At 49.8% G+C, this 21,762-nt stretch overlaps 1 protein-coding gene across 3 annotated transcripts in view; it reads right to left on the reverse strand.

The window, feature by feature from the left end:
- Positions 1-906: 906 nt before the first annotated feature.
- Positions 907-21,762, reverse strand: part of TMPRSS4 (transmembrane serine protease 4) — a 31,843-nt gene continuing 10,987 nt past the window's right edge. Inside the window, exons 2-13 of one of the 3 annotated variants that reach the window (XM_072953926.1) lie at positions 21,727-21,760; positions 18,203-18,316; positions 15,366-15,518; positions 14,041-14,170; positions 11,339-11,449; positions 10,351-10,391; positions 7,977-8,136; positions 6,730-6,896; positions 5,657-5,755; positions 5,327-5,469; positions 3,875-4,024; positions 907-3,441 (exon numbers count right to left, since the gene is read on the reverse strand). In XM_072953926.1, the coding sequence (XP_072810027.1) occupies positions 3,430-3,441; positions 3,875-4,024; positions 5,327-5,469; positions 5,657-5,755; positions 6,730-6,896; positions 7,977-8,136; positions 10,351-10,391; positions 11,339-11,449; positions 14,041-14,170; positions 15,366-15,518; positions 18,203-18,316; positions 21,727-21,760 (1,314 nt within the window). In that variant the 3' untranslated portion in view covers positions 907-3,429. Of the gene's footprint in view, positions 3,442-3,874; positions 4,050-5,326; positions 5,470-5,656; positions 5,756-6,729; positions 6,897-7,976; positions 8,137-10,350; positions 10,392-11,338; positions 11,450-14,040; positions 14,171-15,365; positions 15,519-18,202; positions 18,317-21,726; positions 21,761-21,762 lie in introns of those variants that run through there. The other 2 variants (XM_072953928.1, XM_072953927.1) reach the window with 2 other exon arrangements.

The raw sequence follows: 21,762 nt of genomic DNA on the forward strand, positions 1-21,762 counted from the left end.
TACATTTTTACCAATCGCATCATTTACTATTCCTTTCTGCATCTGTTTTTCCTTTTAGTATCATTTTCCTTCTCCCTAAGGTACGTACTTTATATGTCCCTTTTGAGAAGCTTTGTGGTAGTAAACTCTCAATTTTTGTTCTTCTGAAAATGCCCTTTTTTCCTTGCAAGATAGTTTTGTAGGGTTCATAATTCTTGATTGGCCATGATTATTTTTGCACACTGAAGACAGAATTTCCTTGTCTTCTGGCTCCTTTGTTGCTGTGGAGAAGTCTGCTGTTAGTCTAACTGTGGTACTTCTGTGATTTTGTAAATAGTCTGAATTTTTCTCTCTAGCTGCTTTACAGAGTTTCTCTTCATCTTTGGTGTTAGGAAGATTCACTATGATGTGCCTGCATGAGGATCTATTTTATTTTTCTCCCTTTGGTTGTATGGGTGTACACTACAGTGGCATATGCTGTATCTGTGGATTTATGCCTTTAATTAGTTCTGGATATCAGGTATTAAGTTTTGGGATATTGTCTCTCTTCCATTCTTTCTATTCTCCTCCTCTGGGCCTCTGACCAGATATATTAGACCTTGTCATTCTAGCCTCCATTGTTCATAGCCTTGTTTTCATATTTTCAAATGTTCTTATCTCTTTCCGCTGAAATGTAGTAACTTCTTCAATCTATCTTCCAATTCATGAATTCTCTTAATCTATGTCTTAAATGCTATTTACCCCAAACATTCAGTTTTTCATTTTAATAATTATACTTTATGTTTATAAGAGCTATGTGTGGTTGGTTCTTCTTCAAATCTGCCTGTCATTTTTGCTTCATTATTGAAATATTAATTTTTTAACAGACAATAACAAGCATGGTGAGAATATAAAGAAATTGGATCCTTTATTCATTGTTGATGGAAATGTAAAAGGATGCAGCCATTATGGAAAACAATGAAAAATTAAAAATTATATAATTATATACTCCAGAAATTCCACTTTTGGGCATATACTCAGAAGAATTGAAAGCAGGGTCTTGAAGAGATATTTGTACAACCATGTTCATTATTCACAATAGCCAAGAGGCAGAAGCAACCCAATTTTTGATGGAAGAATGGATGAACAAAATGTGGTATAAATAATGGAATATTATTCGTCATTAAAAAAGCAGGAAATTCTGATTCATGCTACATTGTGGATAAACCTTGAAGACACTATATTAAGTGAAGTAAGCCAGGCACAAAAAGGCAAACATTATATGATTCCACTTATTTGAAGTACCTAAAGTAGCCAATTCATAGAGTCAGAAAGTAGAATGGTGGCTGCCAGAGGCTGGGCAGCGGGAGGGAGAAATGGGGTTATTGTTTCATAGGTACAGAGTGCCAGTTTGGCAAGGTGAGACCAATTCTGGAGGTGAATGGTGGTTATGATTGCTTAAGAGTATGAATGTCAAAATCATTAAACTGTATACTTAAAAATGGTTAAGATGGTAAATTTTATGTTATGTGTATTTTACCACAATTAAAAAAATTTTTAATGTGGAAAAAATCCATTTTTAATATATTTAAATATTTTACCATATAGGAGGCCCTGTAGCGTGGTAGTTCATAGCATGAACTCTGGAGTCAGAATGCTCATGTTCAGCTTACCAGTAGGTAACCTCAGGCAAGGTTAACCTCATTGTGGCTTAGTTTTCTTATCCATAAAATGGGGATGAGAACAGTACCTATCTCATAGGTTCATGTGAGTATTAAATGAATCAGAATATGGCGAAGCACTTAAATAGTGTCCAGCACCCAGAAATACTCTATTAGTTATTATTATAATTATCTGATAATTCTAACATCTGACGTCATGAGGTTCTATTTCTGTTTTTGATGACCACACCCCCCAATTGGTGATTTTTCTTTTTTAAAATCTTGGCTGACCTTTGATTGTGTGCTCATATTTGGAGGACCTCTGTCTGGGAATCCTAAGGCTCTAGGCTTGTGATGTTTTCCTCCATTAGATCTGCCAGCTGGGACCACATTTGCCCCCTTTGGCTGTCTCTGCTTCATGCGGGAATCCCAGGTGCAGCTTCCTTACCTGCAGTAGGTCTGTGTTTACTTCTGATCTACATGAAAACCTTCTTTGTCCCCGGGGCCACCTGAGATTTAAGTTAGCTGTTGTTCCCAGATCTCCACCTTAGTTTCAACTCATGGTTCTGATCATTGTTTTATTTTATTTTGATTTTTTGGCCTTTGAGGATTTCTATTATTTATTAAGAACTTAGTCAGCCATTAGCAAGTATATTTTATCTAGGATTTGACTTAACTATAGCAAGAGGATCCTCAGAATACCTGGGCTTCCATACAGCTGCCGGAGAAGTCCACGGGGCTTACTTTTCTGACCACTTTGAGTGAGGGAACTTATACTTATATCCTCAGAACCCAGCTTGGAGACCATCTCATACCTGGCAGGTGGTAAACAATTTTTTTCAAATGAATGCTAAAAACCACATCCAGTTTTCACCAGGCAGATTGAAAGGATTTAAAGGCGCAATGTCTCTTTCCAGCCACTTGGGGGCACCATGATTTAATGTCGGCCTTGAATGCCCAAATCCTCTCCTTCCCTAGTCATAGGTTCTCTCTGGACTATGGCTGATGTCACAGCAGGGAGGAAGGGGAGGAGGGCAACGGGACAGGTCCTGTGAAGAAGAGACTTACTAACCCTGGCTTCCTCACCGTTGCCCTTACCCATCAGCTCTGGTCTCCATGTCTTCTTTTCTTCCACTTTGAGACTCAGTCGTATCCCCAGGAACTTTTCCTACTCAGGCCAAAGAATAAAGGTCATAGTTCAGTCGCCTTGGCTCAGAGCTGAGCCATGGTTCATAGCCCAGTCAGCCTATGTCAAAGACTTCACATACCAGTTTAATAACAGTGGCCACTGAGGTAACAATAACAAAAGCAAGTAACAGTATTTGTGCCAACAGTAGGACAACGCACTTTACATTATAAGGGCTTTCTTGTTTGGGTGGGCTTGGGGATGGGTGGGGAAGGAGAGTGCTGGCTCAGACCCCTTCCTCCTCCTCTCCAGTCTGTGGTGATCTGGGCTCTCAGAAAGGCATCTATTTCTATTCAGTAGAGTAGAAAGTTCCTTCTTGGCTTAGTGATGCCTCCTGAGATCTCGGCCTGGAGGCTGGCTTGTTCATTGGGCTGTGTCTCTTCCCCTTCGGATGCTGAGAGCATCCGGGGCAGCTGAGCCAGGGCTGCTGACTTCCTCCAGGGTGCCTGTGGGCTGTGGGGGCTCTTACAGGAAATGAAGTCCTTTGTTGCACCAAGAAATGCTGAGACTGTGGGCAGAACGGTATGCCCAAGGGGGCTCTTGCTATGTGTCTGATTTCTGGGGGACCCCCACATGGGCAGGGTTGGGGGGAGCAGTTTTCAGCACTGCAGGGGGGCAGCAGCATCATGGATCAGACTAGAATCAAAGAGACCAACAAAGAAGTCAGAGCTTTGAAACTGGACAAAATAGTGGCATGCAAAATTAGTCTTCCTTTTTTTGAAGCTCTTTGCTCGTTTCTCTACTCTCTAGGAGCCAGGAAATCTCATAAGCCTTTCCACACTCCCTCTTATAAGAATATGTTCTCTGGAAAGTGTCTGATAGTTTCATTCTGCCAGAGAATAGAGAAGGGTCAAACTGAGTGTGTTCCATACCCTAAGAGATTTGCATTTAGTGCAATCTCTGATCTAAGGAATTTCAGCTCTTAATGATGGAATCCCAGGTTGTCATTTGCTAGACAGGAAGATTATTTGGGATGCTAAGGGGTATCTCAGCGCCATTAAGGATGGTTTGGTACCCTCAGGGGAGAGGAATGGAGGGAGGGCACAACGGCTAGGGCAAACATGCTCACCTTCCTGACATTGTAGATCCAATTGAGATAGGCTGTGACCTTGGTGTACACTCCCGGAGTACTCGGGCCCCCACAGCCATGGCCCCAGCTCACGATGCCCACCACTTGCCACTGGTCAGAGTGATACATCAGAGGCCCACCGCTGTCACCCTGTGAGAGGCCAGAGCAGGGGCTGCTGGGGAGGGCAGGCAGGGGTCAGATGGAGGGGTGGGCTTCTCTTTCCTCCCCTCACTTCCTGGCCCATCTGTTCCCCTGCTCTCTAGCGCCCCCTGCTTTTCCACCCTCATCCCTCTGCTCATGCTGTTCCTGAAGCCTGGAATGCCCTTCCCTTTTGGGGCAGGAGGGTTCCTTCTGTGGTCAAGTGAGTTGTGGGTGTGCTGTCAGCCCTCTCTTCACAACTCACACTAGCACAGTGAGGGCTCTAAGAGGTCCTGCAGGAAGAAAGCCTGGTTATCTCTGGTTAACCTAGTATTTCCCAAATTTATTTGACCACTTCAGGAGGGCCAGTTTCCTGCCAGCCACTGTTCTAGACAATTGGGATTCAAGCAATGAAAAGAAGAAAGATCTCTGCCCTCGAGGAGCTTAGAATCAAATGGAACAGAGAGCGAGAAGGAGGGAGGGAGGGAGAGAGAGAAAGAGAGGAGGGAGGGAGGGAGGGAAGGGGAAAAAAGCAAACAACAAACCAGACTAGAAAATGTCAGATAGTAAAAAGGGCACTTATTTGAATGTCCTTCTTACCAGCTCTTACAGCCTCTGGGGCTTCCTCCTCAGAACCCAGTACCACTGTAGCTGAACTACCTGTTTATGTAGCCCCCCCCCCACCACTGTGAGCTCCCCAAGGGAAGACACCGTCCCCAAAGGCCAGCATTTACCTCACATCAAGAGATGACTAAGAGATGCCTCTTGAGTGAAGGAATTTCATGACTTAGGAGGGGGCGGGAATCGGGTTTTGGAGTTTTAATGAAAATGGTTCAGAAGATCCTCTGGGTGGGGACATGAGAAGGGATTCAGGAGTTGGCCAGTAGGGGTGGGGTGAGGGGACACTGCACCAGGGCTCATACAGCACGAGGGGGGCTTTCTCCAGTGTAGCTGAGCAGTTTGAGAGCAGTTACAGAGAAAACAGGCGTGGGATTCCTGCCCTCTAAGGGCTCGGACTTCTGCACATGATGGCGGGTGAGAGTGGATGGGGAGGGAAGCATCATCTGCGTCTGCGAAATACACATTTGAAATCTTTCTGATTGTATCTATCTATGTATCTATATCTGTCCATCCATCCATTCTTATATGTATATCTGACTATAGTTGTTCCTCCCCTCCCTCTCCACCTTCCTCCCTTTGTCAGAGATTGAGTGCTCCCCATATGCAAGACTTCATGTGGGGCATTGAGCCTCTGAATCTCCGGGACAGACATCCCTAGCTGTATAATCTCCTCATGATCCTTGGAGGCCCCACCTGGCAGGTGTCCACGCTGCCCTCCAGCATGCCTGCACACAGCATCTTCTCGGTGACCTCCCCCTGGTACGCATCCTCTGCATTGCAGCGTGTGCTGTTAATGATCTGGACGGATGCCTGCAGCAGTGTGTCAGACATCTTCCCTGGAGGCAGAAAACACACTTGCATTCCCATTCTTGCCTTCTACCCCCCCCCAGCCGAGGATAATTCTCTGAGTTGCCTGGCATGATGGTGCTTGGACCTCCAAGATGGATTTTTCTAAAGGATGGTCCTCCTTCCCATCACCTCTGGGAATTCTCTCAGGCCTGTGGTCCTGAGCCCAGGACTTACCTCGACCCTGTTCCGTAAAGCCCCATCCAATGACCCAGACTGGGGTGGCTGGAGCGAGCACTTCATCAGAGAAGGGCAGACAGATGGGCCTGACTGTACCTGCCAGGAGGCAGAGAGGAAGAGGAAAGCAAGGTTTCAGAGAGCCTGGCAGCTAAGCCCTCTGTAAGAGCTGACCGCACGGTTTCTACAGCATATGTGCCATGGATGGTAATAGAAGTGTTAGGAGAAGGAGGTTCTGTAGTCAAATAAGTGTAGAAAGTGTGAGTTAAACACAATAAAACAAATTGTTTAAAAATTTTAAAAACCTCTTGAAAAAAGTTTTAACAAGGAGAGGAGGGTATAGCTCAAATGGTAGAGTGCATGCTTAGCATGCTCGAGGTCCTGGGTTCAATCCCCAGCACCTCCACTGAAAAAGTAAATAAATAAATAAACCCCTAGCTAACCCCTGCAAAAAAAATTTAAAGAAAATACCTCTCGTATCATTAATATACATGAATATGTTCCAGGAAGAGAGGCATAGTATAAAAATGTTTCCCAAACTTATGTGAGAATGGAGCCCTCTTCTCCCCAAGGGACCAGTGTCCTGTGGAGCCAGCCACTGGAAATGCTGGTCTAAATACAACCCAGTGTAAGCGTGAGTCATTGAACAGAGCTGTTCAAAGAGCCTGTGAGCTTCCCTCACAGTAGTGAGTTCCCTGCCCCTGGAGGAGAGCAAACAGACACAGTGGCCCCTCGGCAGGGAGATGGTACAGGCTCTTGTCATTGGTCGGGGTGGAAGATGGACTAGGGGACCTTTTAGGTCCCTCACAACTCTAGGACGGAATGAATCTACGATTCTTGCTTGAGGTGCTCCACGTGGAGAAAACAGACCTCAGAAGAATCACTGGCAAAGGTGGGCTGGGGTGTCTGCTGACACCTCGAGCAGGCCTCGTGTCATCAGTGATGTGAGGCTGATGTATTTGCTGGAAACAATGGGCAAACGGGTCTTGGGAGGAGAAGCGACATGACCAAGGCCACTTAGTGAATGAACGAGTGGCAGAGTAGGGGTTCTGTTCCCAGGTGCCATCCCTCACCGGAGAACGTGAGTGGGGACTGCAGCTTCACGAGGGCAATGTCCTTCTCTTTGGGGAGCATGAAGTTGCGCTCAGTGATGAAGATCTTGGCCACAGACAGGGATGGGAGTTTGCTCAGTTTCTCTGAGCCAGCCCTCACCTTCCAGTTGGACACATCGAGTTGCTTCCTGGGGGCAGAGACAGCGGGGTTCAGGTCTGAGCCAAACATGAGGAGGCTTTGCCAAAGGATAGGTCCCCACAGCCCTGGGGATTGGGGCGCTAGATGCCCCTGCCTTTGGAGGTAATGCCGGTGAGGGCAGGGGTAGTGGAGAAGGGCAGTCTGAGGAATCACCACCACAGACCAAATTCTAAAAGGGGTGTTGGATCCTTTTTCCTGGGGAAACTTGCCAAAGGAAATCGCCCCCTGGAGGTCTAGGGAAGAGGCTGTTCCCAGGGCCTGCGCTCTGGGGTCCTGACACTCTCCTCCAATGCTTTCTGCTGGCCGTGGTCGCATGTGGTGCTTGTATTGAGGTCCGTTCTCTTATCTTTCCCTGGTCTTTCTTCCCCTCGACACCAGACACGGCTTAGTGCTCAGGAGCGGTTTTCCAGGGAAAGGTTTATAGCTTTTGTTAGATTCTCCAAAGAGGTTACGAATCACTGGTCTACACTGTGTGCTCCTCTAAGGCAGTGATGGAGTCTAATGCATGAGGGCGTATGATGTGGTGCGTGGTACCTAAGGTACTCATAGATATGGAATGAATGAATGAATGAAGGCAAAGAGGGCCTGGAGTGGTCCTTCCCCAGAGATGCAGGCTTGCCTCTCTCTGCTGGCCTGTAAGAGAATCTGTACTTGTTTTTTTAAGTTTCTGGATGTATTGAGGGAGTGGCAGTGACTCTGAAGCCAGAACCACTTCCTAGAAGACCAGCAAAGAGGGAGAGAGTCCTCTGGACTTCAGGCAGATGAGAAGAGCTTCTGTGCAGTGAATGAAACCGGGGGTGAGGGAGTGAGGACACTGGGTATCTGATGGCTTCCCACCTGGAAGAGAAGAGGTCGGGTCTGGTGACCAGCAACCTCTGCTCAGACCCCAAGGCCTAACAAAGGACATCTTGTCCTGTGTCTCACTGGGCTGGCCACACCCTGGCGCATGGTCTGTAGGGGGAGACGAGGGGGACTGAGAGCATCAGAAAACAAGTTGAGAGACGGGACCCAGGCACCCAGGCCCCTCCACGGCTCTGACCCTGGAGTCTTCCTCCCACCTGGGCCTTACCGGAAGCAGTGGGCTGCTGTGAGGATCCAGTAGGGGTCCAGGATGCTCCCTCCACAGATGTGTTGTTTGTCATACTGGATACTGACCTGCCAAGGCCAAGAATCCACAGAGGCCTTCTCCCCGCCCACCACCCGAGGGGCCTTCAGGCTCTGCCCACAGGCTTCCGGTAGGAAGGAGGAAGAAAGCAGGAGTCAGGCTCTTGGGGAAGGGGGCTGCCTCCCCTAGAGCCCCAAGTCTATCCTGAGCAGGGCCCTTATGACGGGCATGTAGGGGTCTGGAGGTGGGAGGACCAGGCCCATTTTGAATTATTCATCAGGAGATATTGAGTGTCCCAGACTCAGGCTTTCCCCAATCTCCCTCTCCCTTCTTCAGCTTTGAACATGCTTAGAAGTTTATACTGTAAACAGGGGCGTGTCCATTGTGCTGGGAATTCATGACCTTCAGACTAAACAGGGACACAGAATTAGGAAAGTCCTGCCCAGGTGGGGTCCCAGCTGCTCCCTCTGAGTAAACGGATACCCACAGGCTGCTTTGGGACTGGAGAGTGGGAAGAAAGTGCCAGAAATGGATCTTCTCATCCTCAACTCACCTTTCTCTGAGTCCCTTCCCCCGCTGACAGAGTCTCCCAAGTTGACATCCTGTTCCCTCTTTCACATCCCACTCTCCTGGCTCTCACATCTGACTCGCAAACGCTTGTAAAAATTTCCAATTCCACCTCCCCACCCTGTTCTCAGCCTTTCTAATCCTTCTGGCGGTTGCCGCCACAGCGGTGGTTCTAAGGGGGAAGGGCTACCGCCTTTTTGGGCTTGTGCCTGGCAGGTGCCTTTTCAACACCATCTAATTCCAAATAGTGCTTTCTAGACGTCACCTCACTCACCACTCAAAGCCCCTTAGCTTCCCACTTTGACTGCAGGGAAGAGTTTAAACTCCCCCTCCTGGCAGCCTCCCGCTGTCCTTATATAAAGTTTCCGTCTAGCCGAATCGACCTGCTGGTGGCTCTCTAAACAGTCATTCTGTTTTTGCTCCAGGAAGACCCGGGGATGCTTGTCTAAATCGTTGATCACTCAGCAAATTTGAATTGTGTGCCTACTATGTCTCAAGGGTGCAGGGAAGAGAGTGGTGGACGAGACAGAGAGACAGACATGGCCCCTCCCCTCCTGGAGTCTGCGGTTCATTCTGTAACGTTGAGCCTGGCGCCACCTCCAGGCCACCGATCCCTGGGCACTTTCCTGTCTTGGCATTTCCACAGCCGGCCTGGGTGTCAGCCGGCCTGCCATGTTGTTGTAGTTTTTTGTCTTGTCTTCTTAACAAGACTGAAGGCTCCTCAAGGGAGGGTCTGTGTCTTAAGCCTCTTTGTGATTTCAGCGCTGTTCAGCACAGCATGTCAGGGGATGTGAACATTCGTTCACTCATTCATTGACTGACTACCACGTGTCACCCCCTACTCACTAAGTACCATGGGGGTCAAATGATAATGATTAAAATCTTCACATCCATCAGGGACGCATGTATGACTGCTAAACTGCAAAGGCAGTGGTGACGACCTTCCTCCTCTTGGGCTGCCCAGTTTCTGGCCATTCTGCCAGGCTCTGCTTAGTTCTCCTGTGAGGCTGGTGGGCTGAGCAGGGCCACAGGGCTTGTTTTTCCCTTCTGATCTCCTCTGGGAGCCAGGGCATCTCCTGGCATCCTCTTGCGTAGTTAGACTAAAGGGCTTCTTGGGAAGATGAACCTCAGAAAGAGGTCAGGTGAATTCCTCAAGGTCCCAATGGAAGCCAGTGGGACTGGTGCCCAGCTCTCCTGACCCCCGCCCACCCCCAACCCCTTGTAACTCTCTCTGAATCCTGTCAGCGAGGACCGCTGCTCAGTTTGGCACTTCCTGCATGAGGCCTCGCACCTCTCTTTTCTCAGACAAAAGCTCCTGAGGATAGTGGCCAATCTTCTTCCTTTTTTGGTATCTTCTCCTTCCATCCAGCCCCTGACAGTGCTAGACACATTCTAATTGTGCAATGATCTTTGCTAAGCTGACTGTGGGAATCAGATCTTGGATAGATGAGCTGATTGCGACAGAGGAGGTTACGTGGGCCCTGACCAGGGATGGGAGGTTGGGGGAGGCCCACTCCTGCACTTTCCAGTTCTCCTGCTCTCTCCCCAGGTCCGTGCTCAGGTTGTGTCGCTGTGCATGGAAGGAAGGAGGGTGTTCTTAACTCCAGCCACTTGAAGGAGCATTGACCTACAAGCTCAAGATCAAAGGAGTAAGGTTGGGATATTACAGAGTGAAACTTGGAGTCTGAGGGATTTATGAATGCGGGTGAAGGTCTTCTCACTGCTTAGTGCTGGCCCAGGACCTAAGCCCTCAGAGATGGGGTGTACTCACCAAGGCAGTGCAGGGAAACCAGGGATCTGGAGAGACAGGGGCTGGAAGGGAGACACAGGCGCTGTGTGGTTTCTGCTTATCCTCTGCCTGGGAGGCAAGGACTCGGGTCTCCTGGCACCATTGATTCAAGTCCCCTTCCACCACCCGGGAAATATGGAACCTGCATGGTGGTGGGGGCTGTCTAGAAACTGCACTACCGCCCAGCTGAGTTCAAGTCACTTCAATTGGATTCAACACCTTTGCTGATAAGAATCTACTCTGTGCTAGGTCCTGCTTGAGTTACAGCTCTCGGCAGCCTGAGATGGAAGAGAGCAGAGGCTGGGGCAGTGTCTGCAACACCGAGGGCTTTCCCAACGGAAGAGGAGTGGGATTTTGATGAAATTCCAGGCAAATGATCATTCTGCCCCTACTCCTGTCCTTTTCAAGATTTGTGCTTTGATGAATAAGCAGCCCCCAGTGACATCCCTGAGTGCAAAGGGGCCGGCAGCCTCTCTGAGCCACTCTGCTGCAGGGTAACAGCTTTCCTTTAGATGCCAGGTGACAGGCACCGGAACAGGCCGTTGACAAAGGCCATGCAGTCCCTCCTCTGGAGAGCTGGGAGTGTGGGGAGGGCTTACTCGGGCTTGAGTGAGTGGCAGGAAGGACAATGTAGCCTTTGGAATCTTGCCTGTTGAGCTTAATAGGAACCATAAAACAATAGGAAAGAAATTTGGTTTTACTGTTTGACTGATGAAAAGGCCACCAGTGTGTGGACAGCACACGCTGTCCAGGTGTCCCTGTATTAAAACAAAGAAGTAACACAGAAAACCTCTCAGAAATGCGATTCTCTAGCTCTCAGCAGCTGACAGTCTGCCTGGCCAGGAGTTCTTCCTGTAGCCTGGCTTAAGTCCCCCTTGCTGCGTCCGTTCAGGGTGGGCTGGCTGCGGGCCTAATGGCAGCATCCACACGTGTGTGAGCCTTTGTGGGCCAGAGGTGTCCTCTCACTTACCCACTTGAGTTTCGCACCTGAAGTTCCTGGAGGTTCTCTGTGACTTTGACGACATCCAGATCTTGGTCTGGGCCAATCTCCACGGCTCTGAAGGTGGGTTTGCTGCTCACGCTGGGAGGCAGATTGAGAGACAGAGAGAAGTGAGCTGGGGCAGGAGTATAGGCCAAGATGGTGGGAGTAGCCCCCGCCTCCAGGGAGGGGGCTGCAGAGAACGCTGGGGGGGCGTGGCAGGGGCGTGGGGGTGGTCTTGGTCAGTGAGGGTGGTGGCAGCTTTGCTAGATGATAAGAGACATTCCCCTTGGCATCCCAGGACTCAGCTTTAGGCCACGTCAGCAAAGACACGGCCTTGCTTTCTTGGTCCCGAACCCAGAGCCCTGGAGAGATGTTAGGGCTGCCCTTTAGTAACTCCCAGCTCGGGCCCTATTCCCCACATGTCCCAGAGGTTCCTTCTGGTTCACAGAGAGGGGAACAAGGAGGCAAAGGGAAGAGTTTAGCTTCCCCATCACCTTGGAGGGAATTGGTTGTGGATATTTGGTTCTCCAAACAAGGCTTCTGGTCTGAGTTTAGTAGTGGGATACATTTATGGCCCCCTTGGAGATAGGACAGGCCCAGATCAGGATTCACATGCATCCAGACATACATTACTCTCATTTGGACCCCTCTCCCTTATTCTCTATGCTAATTCATGTTTATCTTCTTTCAAATGGGTTTAAGTCTTCCCTCCTCCAGGAAGCCTTCCCTGATTAATCCCATCTTCCTGACTGTTTCTATGCTGAATCTGCCTCTTTCCCATCTCTCCCCTCCTTCCCTATCTGGTCATGTTAGTACAAGCTCTGTGTGCAGGGCTTGAGTCAACCCGAGGCCCTGGTTGATTGGCACGTTCTCACATTCCTAGCCAGGAATCTGGCACTACCTGGAGGACCCAGGCACGGCACCTGGAGGATTAGTCTGGCAATGCTGGGTTTTGTGCTAAGAGTCAAGACTGAGGTTCTTGTCCGGGCTCTGACACTAGTTTGATGTGTACCCTTGGCAGGTAACAGTTCCTCTCTGGGTCTCTCTAAGCTTCAGTTTTCTTCTCTATAAAATGATGGGTGGACCAGATGATTTCTAGAGTCCCTCCTACCTTGAACCACATAGCGTTTTGTAGTTCTGGGACAAGAAGGTCCTCCCATCCAGGGAAATCTGAGCGCCTGGGACTCATGATTTGGAGATGGACATTCCCAGGAGAGTTAACCTCTGTTCACCAGTTACCTTCTGATGAATAATTCTGTCCAGCTTTGATCTTGTAGAGCTCAGGAGCCAGGTGGCTTAAAGAGCTCCAGAAAGGCAGGCATTCCGGGAGCCTTTTACCTTAAGAGCCCCTGGAGGCACCCTGGTTTCATAATCAAGTTGCAGCCAGCTAGGCTGGGGACAGCTGACGCTGCAGTTGGCTGGGCTGCAGTAGGGAGGAGGGGCTGGCTGCATGGGGGAGGCTGGGCTGGGTGGATGCTGGGGGCGGAGAGAACAGTAGGGGCAGGGCGTGCCTTCCCAGCTCTCCTGGTAAAGGAAGGTTGCAGGGTGTCCTCTCCAGAGGGGCCTGGGAGTTGCACCCCATGGAGGGTAGAGAGCAGCGGAAGCCTGAAAACCAGAGAGCAGAAGGGCAAGCAGGTCTGATGCATCAGCAGTGGCTGCCTGGAGCATGTACTGAGAAAGGACCTTGAGGCTGCTTTAGGCATTGATGGGAAAGGGTTCTGTGATTGATGAAGGGATGATGTCTGCCTAGTATTTATCATTTCTGCCTAGTCTCTTGGTCCAGTTTTTCAGAATCCTGAAGTTTGGGACCTGCAACTGAATATGTGGGTCCTTTTCCCTCCTCTCCAGTTAGGCTCTGAGTGATCAGCTGTCTCCCCTCCCGTCCCTTTATAGATGAAAACTCCAGAGAAGAGAGAATTATCCAACCTAGAAACAGAGACCTTCTAGAACTCCTGCTGTCCATGAATTAAGGAGTCTTGGGCACAAATTCTAGCCCTCTCCCCCACAGCTGCTACCCAAGCAAGCTACTTACCTTCTCTGAACCTATTTCTAAAATAGATAGAATAATAACTACCTTTCTGGTTTTTGCCAAGATCAAATGAATATAAGTACATAATGCTAATTACCCTTCTTATCATTATCATTATGTGCTTTTCATCCACAGAAGATTTGGAGCTGCTTTTGAAATTTGCTGAGAGAGCTGGGATTGCTGGTGAAGCCCCAATAAAATCAGATTCATTTAAACTGAATTTTAACTGATGGGACTTGGAATAAGTAAACAAGACTTTTGTATTCTGGGGCAGGGACACTTTGCAAAGCCAAGAAGGAGTGAGGACTGAGAAGTCAAAGAAAGGAAAGGGTTGCAAAGGAGCTAGAACTGTGGAGGGTGGGGGATGGGGATGGGGGAGGGGCATACATTCTCTCTCTGGCCCCTCATAACCCACCCGTGAGGTTGGCATTGCTCCCTGCAATTAACTCTTGAACAAACTGAGGCTTAGCGGATGTAACTTCATGCCACTTCTAAGGGAAAGTGCTTCAAAAGCTGTTCTGTCTAACTCCAATATCTGTATTTCTAGGAAAGAGGGAGGAAGGAGGAAGGAAAGAAGGAAACAGGGGACAGAGGAAGGAAGAAAGAGAGGCAGAGAGGTCGTGACATGAGATGACAGCCTCTGGAGCCTTGGGCTGGATACCTGTCATAGCCCATCTGCCCACAGGCTGTCTTGGCCAGAGCTTCTGTGAAGTTGTCGAAACAGGCGGAGGCCCAGTTCTTTGTGGCCGGGTCCAGCACCTGCAGGGTGGATCGGTCCCTGGAGAGGCGGACTGGGAGGGGAGGAACCCGGGTCAGCTCAGGGCAGGGGCCTGTCTGGCCCATGCCCCTCAGAATTCATCATGTGACCAGCTCAAGCTCCCCCAATCCAGAACTGGGGAGCATCGCAGAACCCCAGCCCTTTCAACCTCAGAGGAATTTCCTCCATTTGGCTTTGCCTGAGTGAGCCTTTTTTTGACAGTAGCTAGGGTGACCAGGTTTCCTGGGGACAATCTCCATTTTGACCTTTGCCCTGGCACAATTATAAATATTTCCCCCTTTTGCTTGCACTTATTTACAAACCAGAAGTAGACTCACAGACATAGAAAACAAACTATGGTTACCAAAGGGGAAGGTAAAGGGGAGAGATAAATTAGGAGTTTGAGATTAACATACACACTACTGTATATAATATAGATAAACAAGAATGTACTGTATAGCACAGGCAACTGTATTTAATATCTTGCAATAACCAATAATGGAAAAGAATCTGAAAAAGAATATATATGTAGATATATATCTCTCTATATATATCTGAATTACTTTGCTGTACAACTGAAACTAACACAACATTGTAAATCAACTGTACTTCAATAAAAAAAAAAAAGAATACACAGAAAGTCACTTGCGTCACAAAAGCCCCCATCATCTGTGTCCTGGGCTGTCTTTTCTCTTCAGAACGCAAGTACTAGGTAGATCAAGCCGGGCTAACCCAGTCCAAGAAAGAACATGGGTTTTTATGTTCAAAACATCTCAATACCCTTTGAAGAACCTGGCTCAGTCTTGTTTGATGACATGTAGCAATAAACACTTATCTAATGAATAGAAGGATCAATAGCTGGTTAGTGGCCTTACTGTCTCTTTCTAGTGCCCTGGAAATAATAGATCTCACAGAAAGGAGCGAACTCCCCAAGGTCATCCGATTCAGCCCTCTGCCTAGTTTTGCCCAGGTGCAGCAGGAATGCGGCAGGCTTGGGTACAGTTTCCTGTCCCCTCTGGCCCACATCAGTTCATCAAAATTTACTGAGTGTTTGCTGCACGTCAAGTATCGGGGATCTGGTAGATGAGACGTGGTCCGGTTTTTAGGAACCCTCTAACAGGGAGGGAAACTGACTGGTCAGGTGGCAGATGCTATGCAGTGGTCCAAGGGGGAACTGAGCCGACTTCCTGCTCTGCCCACCCCCCTGGCCCCACAGCCCCTGAGCTCACCTGCCACTGGAGGCCCATCGGGGAAGCTGTTGACACAGTGCTGCTCGTCTTCCCCTGAGGCACAGTCCTGCTGGCCGTCACACACCTGTGGCCTCGGGATGAAGTGGAGGGGCTGCCCGCAGAGGAAGTAGTATTTGTCCAGAACCACTTTGACTGGAAGGCAAGGGCAGGGAGGGCCAGAGAGGACTGATGGTCAAACAGACAGCCTAGGGGCTGGGGAGGCTGTGTTTCCCTGAAAATATGCTGGGCTTGGAGACAGGTAGATGTGGGTTCCAGACCCAGTTCTGCCGCTTAGCAGCAGTTGATCCTAAGCCTCATTCTCCTCATCTGTAAAATGGAGACAATAACATCTGTCTCACATCTAAAGATGGCTGAGAAGTCAATCAAGCTAACGCGTGGGGAGCAATTTAGAAACAGCCCCTACTGGCCTCTTAACCCCAGGTGCTGGCACTGTGCCTCTGGGAAGAGGGGACAGTGCTGGGCCTGGAGTCTGAAGACCTGAGCACCTGCTGTGTGACTTTAGACCAGTCACTTCCCCTTTCTGGGCCTCACAGTTTGGTTGAGAACATTAGGTGAGCTGGCGGTTCTGAAAGTGTCTCGTAGCTATCAAGTGCAATTTCACAATTAGGTGGTTTTTTTTTAAATTTTAAATTTAATCAGATTTTATGTTTGCTCTGGTCTGGTTGCATAGAATTAGGTGTTTTTATCTGGGGTTGAAAAACCCATCACGGGGTTGGTGGTGTTTCGTTTTATCTCCTGCCTGCTGCTTTCAGATTCTGCTGCTCGTTTGTTATCTTGGATGACAGAAATGAATCTGGTGTTAAGTCTTCAGGGAACAGATCTTTCAACACTTTTCCAAACTCTCCTAGCTCCTCCTGCTTAGCTGAACTCTCCTCTGGCCCGAAGCTCCCGTCTGCAGGCAGTGTCGGTGCGGGCTGCCCTGAGAAGTGGTGGTAGCAAGTCTGATGATGGCCCTGCCTGTCACTCCCAGACCTTCCCCTGCGTTGCCACGCGGAATCCTGACAACACTTTTAGGAGGCAGGCGCCATCATTAACTTGCGTTGCAAGAAAGGAAACTGAGATTGAGAGAGTTAGGGTTTATTTCCCAAGGCCACTTAGCACTCGTGTGGTAGAGCTAGGATTTCAATCAGGTTCTGTCTGGCTCCAAAGCTCTTGGCTGCCTCTCCACAGCTTCCCTGAAGGAACTTAAGCTGTGACCTGCTGGTCCTGATGCTCCTGGTTTGAGAAATAAGGGAGAAGGAGCAGGTTGGATATTTCCTGGACTTTCAGAGTTTGGATCATGGTCAGGAGCCAGGTTGAGGAAGAGTGACTCCAGCCTCCTAGGATGAAGCCAGGACAGTGTGTCACCAGTTGAGCCCCCAGAAGCCAAAAGGTTGAGAGAGCCCAGTCCAAGATGGAAGTTCACATTACTTCCTCTGGTTTCAGAACTCAGGGGCCCTAGGCTGGCAGCTATGCAGGGTCTTCTGGGACAGGAGAGCCCGACTCTAAATTAGGTTCTAGTACCTGTCCTGGCTCACCCTGAACTTGGCCCTGTCTTCTCCCTCCACTACGGCAGGGAATCTGTTCAGAGAAGGCGAGCTCATCTTAATAGCAGTCTGAGCAGAACAAGCTTAGGATGGCAAATCTGCTGACGTGCTGCAAACCTACCACCGCCTTGGGCCAGCCAAGCTCAAGGGGAATGATCTGCATCTCACGCCCCAGCGCGTCCTCAGGGATCTGGGTGGCATTTGTGTTGTGGATCTACATTTCCACTGCCATGAAGTGGAAATGGATCTGCTCAGCTGAGGGACCAAAGGCCTGTTGTAGCCCCGTCCCCGACGGCCATACCGCCTCTCTCTGCCTCAGTGCCCAAGTGGAGAATGAGGGGTTGGATCAGATGATCTCAGGAGTCCTCCAGTGAGGAGGCTGCTGCGGTTCCCTGGAAGGCCATCCTGGCCTGATGAGCAACTGTATGTCCTCAGTCACATCCCTACACACTGCGCGATGACCTACGCTTTTGTACAACCTGGTTTTTATCCAGGTACTTTACACACATTACCTCTCCTATCCCCCTGAGGGAGGCGCAATGTTTCACAGTGAGGAGACTGAGGCTAAGAGAGGCCAAAGGCCTTTCTCAAGATCACACAGCAGCAGGAGGGCAGTGCCAGGATCCCTGTCCCAGGGGTCCTGATTCCTAGTCTGGTCTCCTCGGCCCTACTCCCTGGGTGAAAGCTGTGGTCAGTAGCCTTCTGTGACTGGGGGAGGTGAAGGTGAGGTTTCAGTCACAGGGTGTGGCAGCCGAAAGGGAGGGACTGTGAGGATGGAGGTTCCCTCATGTCACTCTCCTTTGTCCCAGAGCAGCCTGCCCAGGGTCACACTGGGTCTCAGGCATTGGCAGTGGTGAAGACAGAGCTAAGGGAGGGGATAGGCCCTGTCTTTTCTGATGCCTCTTCCCTTTGTGCATCCTCTCCTCACACAGAGACATGCTCCTGGCTCCTCCAGCCAGCAGCACTGCCCAGATGCACTCAGCTCTCATCTGCAGGCTTGGGGAGGAGGAGGCAGGGGGGCGTGGCCACCTGCGAATTGCCTGCGTGGGTTTGTAACTGATGCAAACTGAGCTCTCCCTGCAGAAGAAATCATCTGGGATAGAAGCCACCTGGGGTAGGTGGGGGCTGAGTTCATCTCTCTTTTGCTCTCTTAGAGGAAGGCTCCCTTGGGAGCAGGGGTGGATTCAAAGCTGTGTGCATCACCTGCCCTTGACCCTGCTGGGGTGGGAGGGTGGAGGGCGGGGAGCGCTCTGAGGTGAGGGCAGGGGAAGGGTGGGGGCTGCCACTTACTGAGGACAGCCGCGACGGTGACGATCGCCAGGCTCAGCAGTACCGCCATGATGGGGATGCCCACCTTTTTGAAGGTCTCCAGGGAGGTGCGGGTTTTGCGCACGGGGGTGACTTCTGAGAGGCGGAGGGAAGAGCCTGTAGTCAGCACTTGGAGGAGGTCCCTGACAAGGCGCACAGCCTCCCTGCCCTATGATCTCTGGTTCTGAGCTGCAGGCACACCCTGGGGACAGTTTTGGTTGGCGAGAGGGGCTTATTCCTGCAAACTAGGCTCAGCCTCCTCAGCGCGTGAGTCCCCCGCCTCCTTTCACTCACCTGGGCTTGTCCATCTTTCACAAGCGCGCCTCAAATGAGCCTCCTTGGCACCTTCCCTTTGTTTTGACAGCCTGTTCTGGAAAGTTCCACCCTGTCCAGCCTGACCTGCGTCTCCCCAGGAGGGGCATGTACCCTTTCCCTTTACTATCATTTATCCTCTTTCCTGACTTATCTCTTGATTAAACTATAAGCTAGAGGAGGGCAGGGGCTGCCAGCACAGTATGTGCTTAGTAAAGGCTTAATACATACTTGTGAACAAAGGCATCTTAATGGCCCCCATCTCCAACTCAGTTTAACACACAGCTGGTCTCTAGAAAGGGCCTATCTTTAAGGAGATTACAATTTGGAGGAAGAGGCAAACAAGGACCTAGCTGCCAGTGACGCCAGACACCATCGAGGCACTTCAGTGGGCCACTGGAGGTGCGGTTGGGAGAGGGAGGAGGGGTGAAGTCCTGGGGGTGGGGAGCTGTGAGCTGCTGGTGTGCCTGGGATGTAAGGTGGGTAAAAGCATGTTGTGGGGCAGGGCTGGCAAAGTCAGCTTGTGAAGAAGAGTCTTGACTGTGGTGGTAAGGGGTTTGGATTTTATCCTGAAGACAGTGAGGGGCCATGGAAAGCTTTTGAGCAGCAGAGAGCTGTGATCACATTAATATTTAGAAAGATGATTCTCTCACCAGGGAGGGGACGGACTGGAACAGAAGAGTCAGGGGTTAGGGGGGCCAGGGGGTGCCTATGGATGTCTAAAACAGGGCTGATAATAATTATATTGTTCATTTCACATGGCTATTCAAGGAGACGGGCAGGCCGTTGAAAAGTTAAATTGTCACAAAGTATCAGAGGTAGGTTCTTTGGTGTCCCCTCTCCTGGCAGACAATGAGCTGGGGAGGTGACTCAGGGACTTCTCCTCCAGGGAGAAGTAGGGGAGGAATTATAGTAACCCTGAGGATGCCTGGAAAGCAACAGGCCGCTCTCCTCCCCTCACCTGCACGTGGCTTGCTCCCTCACCTCCACTAAAGTGTCCTTCCTTCAGGAGTCACTGTCTTCAAGAGGTCTTCCTTGCCCTCCCTATTTGTAATACAGTCTTCCAGCCTTTCCTCGCCTTCTTCCCTGTTTTATTTTTTTCAGAGTCCCTCTGATGTCTGCCAGATTTTGAATACCATCTGTCCCCTCCCATCTCTACCTGAAATGAAGTCTGCATGAAGATGGGGACTTGTATCTGTTTTGTTTCCTGCTGAGTCCCTGGTGCCCAGGACAGTGCCTGGCCTGTTGTCGGCACTCACAAGATAATCTGACGAATGAATAAATGAATTGCTCTGTGCTTGTTCTCTTCAGCACAGCCCTCCTGTCTTTCCTTACAGCTCTCATTTGTTCTGCCTGGAATGATGGCTAGTTTTGTCTCTGTCTTTATCTCTTTTCTCAGCTCTTCAAAAGCAGAGGATGGCGCCCTGCCAGAGACTGCTGCCCAGTGCGTGCTGATATCATTGACTCTGTGGATGGGGAAAGCATAGGAAACTGTGTTTCCTCAAAAGGGAGAGTTTAAACCTCAGACACAGAGCTCAGCTGTGGTGATGTGGGTCGTATTGTCTGTTACCGTCAGGACTGGCACAGGTTAGGTTATCAATAATGTTAGTGCATATTGTTTTTAAAGTTCCAGCAGTGAGTGTTCGGAACTGTCCTCTTTCCTGTGGCCGTGGACATGGAGATATTTTGTTCATTTGTTTACATGTGACTTATTTATTGAGCACCTGCCTCTGGGGATACAAGGCTGGCTTGTTTTCCCAGAAGTGAATGACTTGCTGCGAGTCCCTTGATGAGTTGCCTGGTCCAGGGCCCCATGTCCCTGCCTCCCTGACGTTCTCAGGGAGGCCATCATCAGGAAGAGAAGGGTTTTCTGGGTTTCTTGTCTCATACATAAAGTTAACCATCCCGCTGAGCTATGAATAGCCTCCCTGCCTGCCACGGTTCCTTCCTCCAGCCTGTCCTGCCCACGGCTGCCAGACAGCGCTTCCCTGCATATTGCTTTCATCCCATCCCTCCAGGGCTCCCCATGACTTCCATCTCTGGACCACACTCTTCTCCGGGCTTTCAAAGCCAGTGTAATTTGGCCTCCCTCTCCTAACCAAGTGGACCTCCCACTGCTAGTCCTCACCAACCCCACTTCCGCACCGGCATCTTCTCTCCCTGGTCCATGCACAACCTCTAGTCATCCTCACCTCTGAATCGTTGCTTTGGTTCTTCCCTCCACCACCGAGACCCTCCTCACTTCCTTCTGGCTTGGGACAGTTTGCTCCTGGAGGGCCTTTGCCCAGGGCGCCTGGTCCCCGAGGACGCTGTCCCTAACCCCTCGGCACTGAGCTCCCCCTCCCCCCATTGTTTTCTGGCTGGGTCGTTCCCAGGCTTACTCAGGGGCTGGAGCGCTTGCGTGTCTGCTGTTCTCTGGGGACACCATGGAATATTAATATCTTAAATTCTGAAGTATAAAGCAGGCATCGCTTTACCTGCTGAAGATCATATTGTATGTAATCTCATTAACTGGTGACCCTGTAGTAAATAAGCCGTCAGAGTAAGTGGAATCGGTCATTTCCTTATTGATCTGTTGTGTTAATTTGTTCCTTGCTGGCTCGTTTTGCTGATCCAGCAGGCTCTCAGGGGTAGGCATCAATGGTTTAGGAAAACGGAATAGGAGAAAAAGCACTTATATTTGGGAGCATTTTATCTATTAACTCATTTTTTCTCCCTGTAAATCAGGCAAGCCCTGCCATTTTCTATTCTACCAGTGAAAACACCTTTGTCCCGTTTGTTCGTGGGCAGCAAGGTCAGACTGTAAACTCCATGAGGGCAGGGACTTCGGTTGTCGTATTTGCTGCTACAGCCCAGTGTCCAGCCCAGGGCCCAGCACACGAAAGGCACTCGCAGGATTGTTGAATGAATGAGAGAATGAGGAACTGAGTGAATGAACTAGGGGCATCACTGCTGTTGGAGTTTTAGGTTTGATGGTCCTGTCTCCCCGGGGACCACGCCTCCTACTTCTAGAATGAATCCTGGAGCTCACACTTGCTCAGTGATATTTGCTGAATGATGGGTGAATGTCTCCCATAGCCTTTAGCACCAGAAGGTGGTGGTGAGGGCCATGCAAGAGGGGTTTAGTATCTACTTGGTAACTAATTCGAACTCAAATGCTGAGGTAGAGAGAGGAAAGCCGGACCTGAGCTTACCAAAGCTGTTCAGGGGTCGATCACTGTTGGGATCCT

Source organism: Vicugna pacos, chromosome 33 (assembly GCF_048564905.1).
Source record: "Vicugna pacos chromosome 33, VicPac4, whole genome shotgun sequence".
Classification (NCBI taxonomy): Eukaryota; Metazoa; Chordata; class Mammalia; order Artiodactyla; family Camelidae; genus Vicugna; species Vicugna pacos.